At 37.1% G+C, this 15,000-nt stretch overlaps 1 protein-coding gene across 1 annotated transcript in view; it reads right to left on the bottom strand.

Annotated features, from left to right (window-relative positions):
- The window catches only part of ALDH4A1 (aldehyde dehydrogenase 4 family member A1), a 77,488-nt gene that overhangs the window by 19,304 nt on the left and 43,184 nt on the right, over positions 1–15,000 (bottom strand). The window contains 2 exon segments of the mRNA XM_053690273.1: positions 9,264–9,424; positions 9,426–9,453. Coding sequence (XP_053546248.1) covers positions 9,264–9,424; positions 9,426–9,453 — 189 coding nt within the window.

A 15,000-nucleotide genomic window follows, 5' to 3' on the forward strand; every position in this document is an offset into this window, starting at 1 on the left:
TAATAAAAATAAATAAATAAAAAAAGAAAACACGAAGACACCACTACCAAATAAGATATGGAAGAGGAAAATAACACCAACAACTGAGAATTAGTGGCAAAATACAAACAATTATTACAGACATCCCAACCTGCAAAACTCATTTCAGGGAGGTGGGTTCACCCGCTACTGCGCTGCCCCCCCTCCCAGTTATATATTGGACACCTTGAAACCCTAAATAAGATAGAGACTTATCATTAAAGTAGCTTCCCACTAAAGGCACATTAAAAAAAAGTAGCTTTATTGCTCAACCACATACAGGGAGTGCAGAATTATTAGGCAAATGAGTATTTTGACCACATCATCCTCTTTATGCATGTTGTCTTACTCCAAGCTGTATAGGCTCGAAAGCCCTACTACCAATTAAGCATATTAGGTGATGTGCATCTCTGTAATGAGAAGGGGTGTGGTCTAATGACATCAACACCCTATATCAGGTGTGCATAATTATTAGGCAACTTCCTTTCCTTTGGCAAAATGGGTCAAAAGAAGGACTTGACAGGCTCAGAAAAGTCAAAAATAGTGAGATATCTTGCAGAGGGATGCAGCACTCTTAAAATTGCAAAGCTTCTGAAGCGTGATCATCGAACAATCAAGCGTTTCATTCAAAAATAGTCAACAGGGTCGCAAGAAGCGTGTGGAAAAAACCAAGGCGCAAAATAACTGCCCATGAACTGAGAAAAGTCAAGCGTTGCAGCTGCCAAGATGCCATTTGCCACCAGTTTGGCCATATTTCAGAGCTGCAACATCACTGGAGTGCCCAAAAGCACAAGGTGTGCAATACTCAGAGACATGGCCAAGGTAAGAAAGGCTGAAAGACGACCACCACTGAACAAGACACACAAGCTGAAACGTCAAGACTGGGCCAAAAAATATCTCAAGACTGATTTTTCTAAGGTTTTATGGACTGATGAAATGAGAGTGAGTCTTGATGGGCCAGATGGATGGGCCCGTGGCTGTATTGGTAAAGGGCAGAGAGCTCCCAGTCCGACTCAGACGCCAGCAAGGTGGAGGTGGAGTACTGGTTTGGGCTGGGTATCATCAAAGATGAGCTTGTGGGGCCTTTTCGGGTTGAGGATGGAGTCAAGCTCAACTCCCAGTCCTACTGCCAGTTTCTGGAAGACACCTTCTTCAAGCAGTGGTACAGGAAGAAGTCTGCATCCTTCAAGAAAAAAATGATTTTCATGCAGGACAATGCTCCATCACACGCGTCCCAAGTACTCCCACAGCGTGGCTGGCAAGAAAGGGTATAAAAGAAGAAAATCTAATGACATGGCCTCCTTGTTCACCTGATCTGAACCCCATTGAGAACCTGTGGTCCATCATCAAATGTGAGATTTACAAGGAGGGAAAACAGTACACCTCTCTGAACAGTGTCAGGGGAGGCTGTGGTTGCTGCTGCACGCAATGTTGATGGTGAACAGATCAAAACACTGACAGAATCCATGGATGGCAGGCTTTTGAGTGTCCTTGCAAAGAAAGGTGGCTATATTGGTCACTGATTTGTTTTTGTTTTGTTTTTGAATGTCAGAAATGTATATTTGTGAATGTTGAGATGTTATATTGGTTTCACTGGTAAAAATAAATAATTGGAAATGGGTATAATATTTGTTTTTTGTTAAGTTGCCTAATAATTATGCACAGTAATAGTCACCTGCACACACAGATATCTCCCTAAAATAGCCTAAAACTAAAAAACAAACTAAAAACTACTTCCAAAAATATTCAGCTTTGATATTAATGAGTTTTTTGGGTTCATTGAGAACATGGTTGTTGTTCAATAATAAAATTAATCCTCAAAAATACAACTTGCCTAATAATTCTGCACTCCCTGTATAACAAACCTATTTTCCAGTGATCATACACTTGTTGAATGCTTAAATATTTTAGAATACAAAGTTTAATTACGTGCAGTAAATAAGGTAGTATTTGTGTTTTATTTTATTAGAATAAGTGGGGGCTGTTTGGTTACTGATGCGTGCTTTGAGGGTTCTATAAACGTCCCAGCAACTAAAGTCATTCCTTAAAGAAACACTTTTCCGGATTTGGGCCACATTGGATCATGGGTACTTGGAGTTTCAGGGAGATTGCATTCCATTTGCTGGCATCAGGGAGCCGCTATTACAATCAGGGAGACTCCCTGAACTTCAGGGAGACTTGGAATGTCTGTTATTAGGAGACTACAGAAGTAAGGTCACAAATTAGACTAGATTTAGAGGATTGCTGGACATTAAAAGGGACATAATATTCATATGCTAAAATCACTTGAAAAGTGATGCAGCATAATTGTAAAAGGCTGACAGGAAAATATCACCTGATAATCTCTATGTAGAAAAGGAAGATATTTTACCTCACAATTTTCTCAGCTCACCAGAGTAAGTGCTGTGTAAAAAAGTTATACTTCAGCTGCTGTCCAATTGCAGGTACAAAATAAAAGGAAGCAATAAACAGCAGCCAATTGTCATCAGCAATGCTGAGGTCATGAACTCCTTTACTGTGATCTCATGAGATTTCAGTTAACTTTCATGAGATTACATAGTAAACTTCCTTAAACTGAATAGGAAAAAACATGAGTCTGCATGAGGCACGCTGCCTTGCAGGTCCCAGGACAGGCATACTGATTTGCTGCTTCAAGTCCTTTACAATGGGGTGTGAATACTTAGGACATTTTGAGGTAAAATATCTTTCATTTTTAAATAGAGATGTTCAGGTGATATTTTCTAGTAAGCTTTTTACAGCTATGCTGCATCCCTTGCAAATGTTTCAAGATTTGGGTATTATGGCCCTTTAATCAGATTAGGAATGTAGGTATGAGGTGCTTTCCAGACAGCCCATTGACACATTTCACGAAGAGTAGCATCAAGAAGTTGCCATAGCCCTAGTGAGTGTGCTTGAAGCCCCTTTGGATCCAGTACATCACTCTGTTTGTAGGATCTGGAAATGAATACTAATAAAATTAATGAAGCCGCAGTCTGCTTCTCTCAGTTAAGACACCATCAAAAGTTAAATGCACAATGCAAAAATATAAACAAAGACAATCTTACTTTATGTTCATCGCTCTGCTGCTTGCAGCATTTGAGGATGTGTATGTAAAAAACAGGATCTCGCTGAAAAAGGATATAACAAGGTGGATGAATAGTTGTTATCAAAAGATAGAATGGAACAGTTACTATGTAGGTTGTGACCTCTGAATCCTGCACAGAAGTTGAGGAATTGAAGGAAACTAATATAAAATATTGAACCATCAAATAGCATCTACTCCCTAAGAGAAGAGAGTTGGGATAATGGCTGAAGAAAATATTAACCTGGGACCTGATAAATGGATGCCACACAATCTGTAAAATCGGGCAAGCCTCACTCATAATCAAATTAAATACATTTTGCATTTTAATTGTCATTCTGTTGGTGCAACAGAGACCTCTGTTCAAGTAGTTTGTCTAACTCAAAGTTCAAATCTGGTAGCAGATGAATTAAAGTGAGATTCTGGGACATGCTTCTGAGCCCAAGAAAAGATGGAATGGCCTTCCATGATGGCTCAATCACAACTTGTTCCACGTGGAAATAAAGATAGGACAAAAAAGTTCTGGTTATCTGTTAATATCTTGGATGGAATATCCATTGAGATTAGTGTAACAAAGCCTGAACAATCACCTTGATTTCTAGAATATTTGAGGGGAAAATGGAGGCAGCCCTGAATCCATTTCCCTTGAACAAACTGCCCCTGGCCATGAGCAAGCCATACCCGACTTGATTAAATCTGTCAAACGTAAATCCAGCCTTCTGCAAAATTTTGACTGTTGCATCCACCAATCCAGATGGTTTCTTAGGAAAATTGGAAAGGAAATTCTTTGTTACCGGCTGTGGTTTCTCTTGTAGATGATGCAGGAAATGCTGCTGAAATTGTCACATGTGCCATCTGGACCACTTTACTATAGAAACTGCTGAAGACATGAGACACATCCAGACCCTCACTATCTGGAACAGTGAGTGCAATATATTGCTGAAATAAAGTATCAGACACATGATTACAGTCTGTTTGTGTTGAGGCTGAGGAATGAGAGGAACTGGAATCTTTGTAAACACCTTCTGTGCACTGGAAATGTTGACCTGCTACTGAGGAGCGTAGGAACTGCATATATTTATTTGCTATGCAAATGTGAAAATAAGTATCCTTGAGATCAGTGTAAATAATATTCTATAGTATGGTACTGATGACTGTCAGAAGAAACTCCATATTGAATTTCCATCTGACAAAGTAGCTGTTCAGTGCCCTGAGATCCAACAAGGTCTTCACAACCATCTTTTATCTTTATTAGAAACAGAGGCGGGTAAAATCCCAGCACTTGTGGGAAAAAGGAACCTCCTAAATTACTCTGTCTTACAACAATTTGTTGATGAACTTGGTATAATGACCACACACGTCACTGGATGCACTGGGAGTGGTGTTTCAAGCAGATAACCTACCAAAATAGTGCCTAGAAACTACCTATATTTAAAAAGTTTTGCCCAGATGTATTGAAGCCTGCAAGTCTGTCTTCCACAGGACTCATCTGGAAGAAATCATTGCACCTTGGCTTGCTGGGGTTGTGCAAACTCCATCCACAACCCAAACTTTTGACTTGGGATTACATCCTCCAGGCATGTCAACAAAAATGATCCTCAGACAACATAATTTTAAATCCTACATACTGAGATGATACCGGTGACATCTACTGTTCACAGATGCATACTGTCATGTAAAAGGTGAGATATCATTGGAAGCTATGGGCACAAATATCATATTGATTAATCCATTCATATAGGAATCTTTATTACTGCAGTGAATTGGCTGCATTGTGAACAAACGCTGGAATGCGTGATATTAAACCCCTCTTTTGTTCTGAAACACAGATTTGTAGAACAAAGAAATAGGCACTTGTAAACTCAGGATGTCTCAATTATCCACTTGATAGGAAGCCTGTATAAGGAGTTTTTCCTATCTGAAGGAGCAGTCGCTCAGTCTGAAGTAATCTATGAAGCTAACTGAATCTCAGAGGATGTAGCTCTTACCATATAGGTGTTAAATTGTCCCATACTGAGTTCAAATACACGAAGTTCAGATGTTACATCTCCATAGAATAGCAAAGAAATTTACTTTGAAACACATGTATGGTTGAAAGCATAAGGTTGAAACTTTGACAGAGTCATTTGAAATTAATTGTTATAATTTTCAAATCTATTTAAAATATCCTTAAGCTGCAGAAATGTTTAATTTGTACCTCAGTATGGTAATAATAAACATATAAACCTAGAAGATTGTCTGTTTGTATAATATTAAATATGAAGTGAATTGAATAATAGCTACCTGGGTAAATGGAAAATGTATTCCAATATCTCAGAATAATAATGCTGTTTCTTTAATTTCAAACATCTGATAAGTGCTTATGTATTTGGTGCTGGAAATTATATCATATGTTTTATACACTGAGCAAGATATATAGTGTATATGGAATAATAATTAAATGTAAGTATAGCTATATGAAATTACATCAGACTGCTACTCACAAGGTATGTATGTGATATTAATATGGAAATTATAAACCTAAAATATTAGTTGGATCAACTGTTGAAGGTATTATAATCCTTCTAAATCCTTTCATAGAAAATGTGACTTTAAAAAGGCATCTTCTAAAATATTATAAGTAGTATAACATGTTTAGTATGAAAATACTCAGGTTAAATAGTATTAAATAATCCCATACATATTGGACATATTGTTTGTTGATACTGGAAAGTATAAATGTATTTAATGAACACTTTAATCAAATACTAAAACTGTAGCAGTATTTGATAATGAAACTATTTTTTCTTTGTCTGCTGCCCCCGGTGGAATAAAAATGGTATTGCAATTAAAAGGTATTTGGCTGCTCAGGGAAGCATTTTCTAAATAACTTATGAGGGACAAGCTTTGGTCAGGGGCATATTCAATATTCTGTGGGAATGATTAAAGAAAAGAAGGAGTGGTTTATCACTTTGGATACATTTTTGCCATACACACCTAGACAAGGGGCAGACAGACAGGACTCAAAGAGGGAGATCACTTTGACTGAGAGAGAAACAAAACACACAGACTTGTGTGAAGTATCTTCTCTGCAATTTTGGGAACTTTCTTAGAATAAGAAAGATAATAATTTGAGGCCTGTATCCTTGTAATAGTGGACTAAATCCTTCTTATATGACCCACAAGAAAACTCTGAAAGCTGAACACTCATCTGGTTATTGGTGCAGTATACGCAATTGTTAAAGTATATATAATATTTAAATCAAATATATTCTATAGCTATAGTTTAATTGAAGCTGGCGATTCAAAGGGATATTTGGTATTTTAAGTTTATATTCATAGTCCTGTGCAGTTTAAAACTAGTCATATTAATGCTAAATCATTTTATTTGCTAGAAAATAATTTAATATATAGTTATGCAATCTTACTTATTGTGAATCTCTTAGAAATTGCATATAAATTGGTTATTGTGTTAATAATATACAATTTCTCTGATGGTTATAAGTTCAGCATTAGAGTTATTGGCTAGTTATAGACTATTCTGGTATCATCATTTGGGGTATTTTAATGTGATTCATTGTGAGTAAGGTTAATTTTAGAGATATATTTTGGTTTGCTTTGTAAAGAATATTGTAACAGCATAGACAATATAATTGGTTCATAATCTAGTTTCTACATAAATAATAATTCAATGGTGTCTATAAAAGGTAAACTAATCTAGAAAATTAAGGAATAAATATTGAATCCAATAAATATATTGTACGTATATACATTTTATTGGTTGGCAACTGCTGAGATAATATATACAACATTTTATTGGAGGGTTACTGCTAAGATAATAATAAATAATAATTTTGTAACCTAATCATAGACTAACAATACAATGTACGCCTAACCCTTTCCCTAACATCAGTTCCTCTCCTCCTTTGTTATCCCCTTGAAACCCCCTTAGAATGTAAGCCTTCGAGCCCAGCTGTTTGTAGATCACCTTCATGAGAGCTGATTTATAACAGAGCAACTCTTGGCAGGGCCCTCTACCCATTTGCTCCATATAATGCTACAACTAATTATTGCACTGCAGAATCTGTTGGTTCTCCTAGGAGGGAGAAAATTACTCTTACCACCTGTTTGATGGAAAATCAAGGTCTCCAACTCCTTCCTGAACAGAACAGCCCCCTCAAAGGGCAGGTCAAGGATATTGACTTTGGATCTGGAACTCAAATCTCAGTGGCTCAGCCATAATGCTCCTTCTCACCAAAGTAACCATCACCATAGACTTGACGTTAAAACAGTGTTTTCACCAGGACCTATTCAATAGGTCACACTACCCAGCTGATTTTTACTGACCACCCGGCTAAAATTTAAGCCAATATTAAGTTAAATTAGATAAATTTTTCAATGTTTGTTCAACAATTCTTCAGGTACAAAGGAATCAGATAGAGGGAAACAATCATAGGGAGGAGACAAATATTAATTTCCATGGTCTCTTCTAGAGACATAATGAAATCTGACACAATTGTCAAGATGATTTGTAACAGGTACATTGGATCAGAGACAGGAATCTCTCCCTGAGAAGCTGAAACACAAGAGTGCACCTCCATGGATTTACCCACCATAAATCTGACAAGACACAAGTGGGTTTAGGATCAGGGCTTGGGGTCTTGGCAACGGAAGTGAAGCAAATTGGCAATTCAGGTCTAGGATCCATCAGTGAAATAGATATGAAACTGGTTAACTACTTGGAAGCTGGTATACATGAATAAAGGCAATACATATAGCACACTTTGCAGAACTTGAAGAGGTAGAGAAAACCACCAGCTCTGTGTCTTGCAGTGTAAAGCACCCAGTGGCAGCATACTGTAGTTCATGGGAACACAGGAACACACTGTCCAGAGTGAGCATCAGATGTCACGTTACTAGAAGATGGCGGCACCCACTAAAACAGAATGAAAACCCTCTCTCTCTAAGGGACACTGAAGAAACTTCTGAAGCAACTTTAGACATTGAGACTGCTTTTTAAACACTAGCCTGAACACAGGGCATAAGCCCAAACTGAGCAGGCCACCCATAAGCCAAGGATTTTAAGCAAATAGTCGCTCCAGAAAAGGTAGGGAGAAGAGGTTCTCAGTCCTGTCCAAGCAGAAATGGGCAGAACCAAGAGCAGAAAAAGGGGATAAAACAGGGGTTATATTTATAGTATAGGCTTGGGGAGTGGTGAATTCTATCTATTCCATGAAGTAAAGGGATTGTTCTTGTGAGTCTTAGCCGAGGAAGAGCCAAGATATAAGGCTTTCCTCTCAAATATGTTCGTAGCCTCCGACTTTTGTAAATATTATGTACAACACTCTATTTCCTTGTTTTAAAATATTAAAGGTGATAGTGGTCAGTTAAATTAATCAGAGACTGCATTAGCATTTTAATGTGTTTTAATTATTTGGTACCTTATTTTATCATCTGTGATATAACTTGTTCAGTCAGATCTGTCCAACTGGTCTGATGCATTCCTAATTTGTAGGATATTATATATATTTATAATATATATATATATATATAGTATATATAATATATATATATATATATATATATATATATATATATAAAAGTTCCTTAAAGGAAAGCACAATCTCACAATACAAATAATGCCCACAGTGCTCTGCTGATGATGATTTTAAGCGTTATGTTGTACATTTTTTAATATGTGTTGACATTTGACAAAGGCACAATGCCGTGCCGAAACGTTATGTCTTCTTTTTAAACGATTTAATAAATTTGTATTTTTTACTAAGACCAATGAGTGCCTGCATTTTTGGATCGTATATATATATATATATATATATATATATATATATATATATATATATATATATATATATATACTATATATATATATATATATATATATATATATAATCCAGCCCCATTTTATTTTAGTTATTTAACATTTTTACAAAAGGAGTACAGTACAAGTGGTTGTGCATAGTGATTATTCATTTTCCAACCATGCTGGCTGGTTTAATGTAACAAACCAATACAATTTTATAAGGAACTGTTCATGCCACAGAGGTCCACAGAAGTATTTAATGCACATTGTCCTGTACATAAAATGGTACTAAGGAAAAAACTCCTTCTACTTGTTCATTGGCCAGCATCTTCCTGACACCACTCACATTGTTGGGATACTTACGGCACACTCCCGGTGAAGTTAATCCCACAAAGATGCTCTGAGCTGGTAATAGTGTCTCCAAAAACAGGACCATCTGCAGGCACAAACTGGATGATATTTGGTGGGAGTCCAGCTTCTTGAAGAGCCTTGTACACAACATAAATGGACAATATGGAGGTATCCACTGGGCTTCCACAGAACCACATTGCCCCTGGAAGTAAAGAGGAAGAAAATCAGCACATACAGATAAATGACTCTTCAAAATAGCCTAAAGGGGAAAAAAACTCTCAGATGTTAAATTATTTACCTGCCTCCATATCTGTATGACTTTAGTTTAGGACAGGGTTTTTCAATTCCAGTCCTTAGGCCTTCCTAACAGAACCCAGAGTTCAGAATAACCTTGTGTGAGAGCCCAGTTCAGTTCAGGGTTATTGATCAGTTAATTATTTCACTTGTGCTCAAGTTCAGATATCCTGAAAATCTGTCCTGGTTAGGGGGCTATCTTCATATGATCTAACCAGAAGCCTAACAAAAAGAGAGTTAATTAACAATTATTTCTCTGAGGTCTCCTTTATAAGGGGTCATTTTCAACATTTTTTATGGAGCAAATCATTAAATAATAATTTCAATAAATAAAAAAAGGGAAAGAAAAAAAAACGGGAGAAAAAGCTATAGATGCGCCTGAACTTTATTAAATGCTATAAAATCTGTCAAAACTGCTCAAAGGTTCCTGTACTATAACCTTGCAACACAGTTTTTACAGAGGGAATTAAAGGAACAGTCTAGTCAAAAATTAAACTTTCCATGACTCAGGGGATGTAACTTTAAACAACCTTTCCAATTTACTTTAATTATTATAATCAAATTTGCATTGTTCTCTTGGTATTCTTAATTGAAAGCTAAACCTAAGTAGGCTCATATGCTAATGTCTAAGCCAGTGCTTTCCAAACTGTGTGTCGGGACACACTAGTGTGTCGGCAGCAGTGTGTAGGTGTGTCCTGCTTCAGCACAAATTTTTTTAAATTTATTTATTTTTTTTGGTTTCTGGACTTTCGCCTGCCTGCCTACGCATACTCACATGGTTGACACTATGATCTGATACCTTGTGGGTCACAGATCATCTTAACCAATTGGCGCAGCTCAGTGGGAACTGAAAACTATTCCCATTGGCGGTTTTGGCGGCACATTGGCTCCTGACTGCACGTGTAGTCTGCTTAATTGGCTCGTGACTGCATGTGTAGTCATTGAGTGGGACGCAGTGTGTTTGCAGCGTGGGCAGTAGTCAATCGGACTCACCGAGCTCTGAGGGCGGCAGCTTAAACGCTGAGCTGAAGTCAGAAGTCAGTGGGTTTTTTTGGCAACTAGCTCCCAGTAGTGCATTGCTGCTCCTGCTCTTGATATAAGGATAGGATAGGGGAAACTTAAAAATGCTTGATGATGAAATGCGAGTGTCTTTATCTGATATTCCACCAAATATTCAGAAATTGTGTTCATCCCATCAACCTCATACATCTATAAAATAGTAAGTATGTGTCCGTATCTCTTAAAACAAGTTTTGTTTAACCTCAGAATTAATTACTGTGCCGCGAAATGATGTAGGTCTAAAAAGTGTGTCACCAACATGAAAAGTTTGGAAAGCTCTGGTCCTAAGCCCCTTTGAAGGCAGCCTCTTATCTTAGTGCATTGTGACAGTTTTTTGTACAGCTAGACAGTGCCTAGTTCATGTGTGCCATATAGATAAAATTGTGCTCATTCCATAGGAGTCCAGCACTGATTGGCTAAAATGCAAGTCTGTCAAAAGAACTGAGATAAAGGGGCAGCCTGCAGAGGCTTAGATACATGGTAATCACAGAGGTAAATGAAATATTACATGATGCTAATCAATTAAATCCAACACTGTGTGTTAAAAGTATCATAAGTCACCCCTCAAGATAAAAAAGTAATAAATAAATATAACAATTAATATAATTACATTTATTTTCAAAGGCAAATTAAGAGCGGAGCACTTTGGTAGAGTATAACATTAAAGTTAAAAACTGCATTAAATACATGCTGTACTCATAGCTGATGTTACACCCATGTAAAACATACTCAGTTTAAAAACAACAACCTGCATCCTATTGGTCAGGTTCACTAATCCTTAACGAATGGGCTTCTGGACTTATTTACATTTAAAGACATACTTCATCTATTAACCACTCACATGTGGCCTTCTTATTAGTTGGTTTATACATCTCAGATTGCTTAATTCAATATAGGAATTCTTTCCCAGATATACAACATAATTATCTATGTATATAAAATGTATGTATATACGCACACACTCCATCCTATAGATGATCTACACAGTGAATGTGAAACTATGTCCTATAGTAATAACCTTGTTAATGATGGTTAAAATGTCTCAAAAGAATGTATGTTATTTTATTTTCAACCATATTATGGAGGACAGGCATCTTGTATTTTATTACACAGCATAGTAGGGGTAGGACACTGCACCTGCAAACCCCTACGTGTAATAAGCAGGATAAATGTACTTTGCTAGGTTGGTCTCATTCACACAACAGTTCAAAGCGAACACCTGAGCATTTAATTACAAGCTCTGCAGTTATCCGTAAGCAGGCAGACGGACAGCAACCTGTATTTATCTGTACGGAGCAGGCATTTCCTTCGGAAGGGATTTAGAAAACACATTTTATCTTTAGAAAGAATTGCAAAATAAAGCAGAGATTAAAAGATGATAACGTGTGCAGAGAATGGAAGACGGTCGCGGGATTAGAAGGATTAGCGTTTTACAAATGAGGGGAGATTCTCTCAGTCACACAATCAGAGTCCTATTTTTAGAAAATGAGCTGATATTACATAAACTTTATCCGTCATTTTGCAAGAACTTGTCATGCAGAATTAAAATATTTAGTAAAGTTGGTGGTTTTGAAGTCGTAATTCAAATTTATGTTTTCTTTTCTTAAAGGGGCATAGAAGTTCAAATGAAACTTTAATGTTTCAGACGGAGCATGCCAGTTTAAAAACATCTCTAGGATCAAACTGATGTCTTTGTCTTGGTTTACTTTGCTGAAACTTATCTCCTTTTAATGAGAGCATACTGAGGTAGGCTCAGGAGTGTGCACGTGTCTTGAGCCATGGTACAATTTATGAAATAGCAGATACAAAAAATGAGGGGTAAAGCGATTGCCAGTGACATCTTGTAAAATGGAGATAAAACAGGACTGGTAGGATTGCCAGTTTACATGCTAAAGTGTATAATAGAGATAGGATAGATAACATTGTTACAAAAACATTGTTGCAAATATTTCTATTATATAGTGTTCACAGCATGTTCAGATCATAAAAATTAAAAGAATAATACTATTTTTGTTTAAAGGGACACTGTAATGCAAAATGAGTCTCTCCTCAATGTGTTTCCAATGACTTGTTAGCCAGCTACAGAGAACAAAATGATAGGAAATTCTGCCTTAAGGTTGGCTTTACTCTATGAAATAGCTGGTTTTTGTTCTTTTAAATGGGCTGACCTTACAAGAACAGTATCGTATCTGTACTCTCTATACACCAATATATCATCTTATCTTTCTCTATGTATAAAGGAGAGGACAACTGATACTTGGAAATTAACAATCTAGTACCTCTCTCTCCCACTGGGCTTCTGCTGCCTCATATTTATATAGTTCTCTATAGAGAACACTGTAGTATTTTCAGTATAGATTGTGGTTTCAATAGGCAAAACAATGCTAATAAAAATGACAAAATAAAGGTGCTAATTTTCAAACATATACTTTCCACCAGGTAAAAATGGATCATTTGGAACACATTAAAGGGGAAAGATTTACTGTACAATATCCATTTAAGAAGTTAATAATATAGTTAAAATCACAAATTTTGTCTGTCACATTTCAAAATTTCTATTTGCTGGCTCCCTGAATCATGTGACAGCAATCAGCCAATCACAGACTCATATACATTGTGAACTCTTGAACATGGTTTTTGATAATGGAAGTCAATTTGAGAGCTCTATCTGAATCATAAAAGTTTCATTTTAACTTAAGAGTCCCTTTGTGAAAAACATATCAGTCTTATCAATATTTAATTTTACTCTTAGTTTAGTCACTTGAGCCAATTCTTATTTTAATTCCCTTGTGTTTCCTGCATTTAACTAAATATTACTGTTAAATTGTTTACTAATCTCTTTTCATACTGTGTCTCTACTAATGGAATTAAATAAGTGTAATAAAGAAGCTAAAATCATGCAAGATGCCATACAATATTTTCACATGGGAATTCTGATGAATTAGAATAAAGACTGACAGATAGCAATGTGAGACCAAGTATAGAATATATGATAAACCTCTGAAATCTATTTCTATTATGGGCCAGATTAATTGGGGCGATAATTAATAGTGATGTCACAAACCTAAAAATTTGGGTTCGCGAACAGCGAATGCAAACTTCCCCAAAAGTTTGCGAACCGGCGAACCTGGGCGAACCTCCATTGACTTTAATGGGCAGGCGAATTTTTAAACCCACAGGGACTCTTTCTGGCCACAATAGTGATGGAAAAGTTGTTTCAAGGGGACTAACACCTGGACTGTGGCATGCCGGAGGGGGATCCATGGCAAAACTCCCATGGAAAATTACATAGTTGATGCCGAGTCTGGTTTTAAGCCATAAAGGGCATAAATCACCTAACATTCCTAAATTGTTTGGAATAACGTGCTTTAAAACATCAGGTATGACAAGATATGAGTGGTGCTGTGAGCCTGACACAAAAAAGCAGACTGATGTTTCACAGTCCAAAAAGTTTTTATTTTTTTAAATGTACACTTACACTACTATTAAACAAGATATGAGTGGTGGCACTGGGCAAGTGGGCACAGTATACACTGTGAGCCTGACACAAAAAAGCAGACTGATGTTTCACAGTCCAAAAAGTTTTTATTTTTTTAAATGTACACTTACACTACTATTAAACAAGATATGAGTGGTGGCACTGGGCAAGTGGGCACAGTATACGCTGTGAGCCTGACACAAAAAAGCAGACTGATGTTTCACAGTCCAAAAAGTTTTTATTTTTTTAAATGTACACTTACACTACTATTAAACAAGATATGAGTGGTGGCACTGGGCAAGTGGGCCTGGTACACATGCTGGCAGGCAGGCAACTGCAATTAGATTACACTAGCAGACTGATGTTTCACAGTCAAAAAAGTTTTTTTTTTTTTAAATTTACACTACTGTTACACCAGATATGAGTGGTGGCACTGGGCAAGTGGGCCTGGCACACACGCTGGCAGGCAGGCGACTGCAATTAGATTACACAAGCAGACTGATGTTTCACAGTCAAATAAATTTACACTACTGTTACACCAGATATGAGTGGTGGCACTGGGCAAGTGGCTTGGCAGGCAGGCAACTGCAATTAGATTACACAGGAAAAAAAAAAACAGACTGATGTTCTAGCCCTAAAAAGGGCTTTTTGGGGTGCTGTCCTTACAGCAGAGATCAGATGAGTCCTTCAGGACTGTAGTGGACACTGAATACAGTAGCCTAGCTATAGATTTCCCTATTAAATCAGCAGCAGCTACACTGTCCCTCCTCTCACTAAGAATGCAGCTTCCAAATGAATCTAAAATGGATGCTGTCCAGGAGGTAGGAGGGTCTGGGAGGGAGGGTCTGCTGCTGATTGGCTGGAATGTGCCTCCTGACTGTGAGGTACAGGGTCAAAGTATTACTCAATACCCACCGC

Source organism: Bombina bombina, chromosome 8 (assembly GCF_027579735.1).
Source record: "Bombina bombina isolate aBomBom1 chromosome 8, aBomBom1.pri, whole genome shotgun sequence".
NCBI classification, from domain to species: Eukaryota; Metazoa; Chordata; class Amphibia; order Anura; family Bombinatoridae; genus Bombina; species Bombina bombina.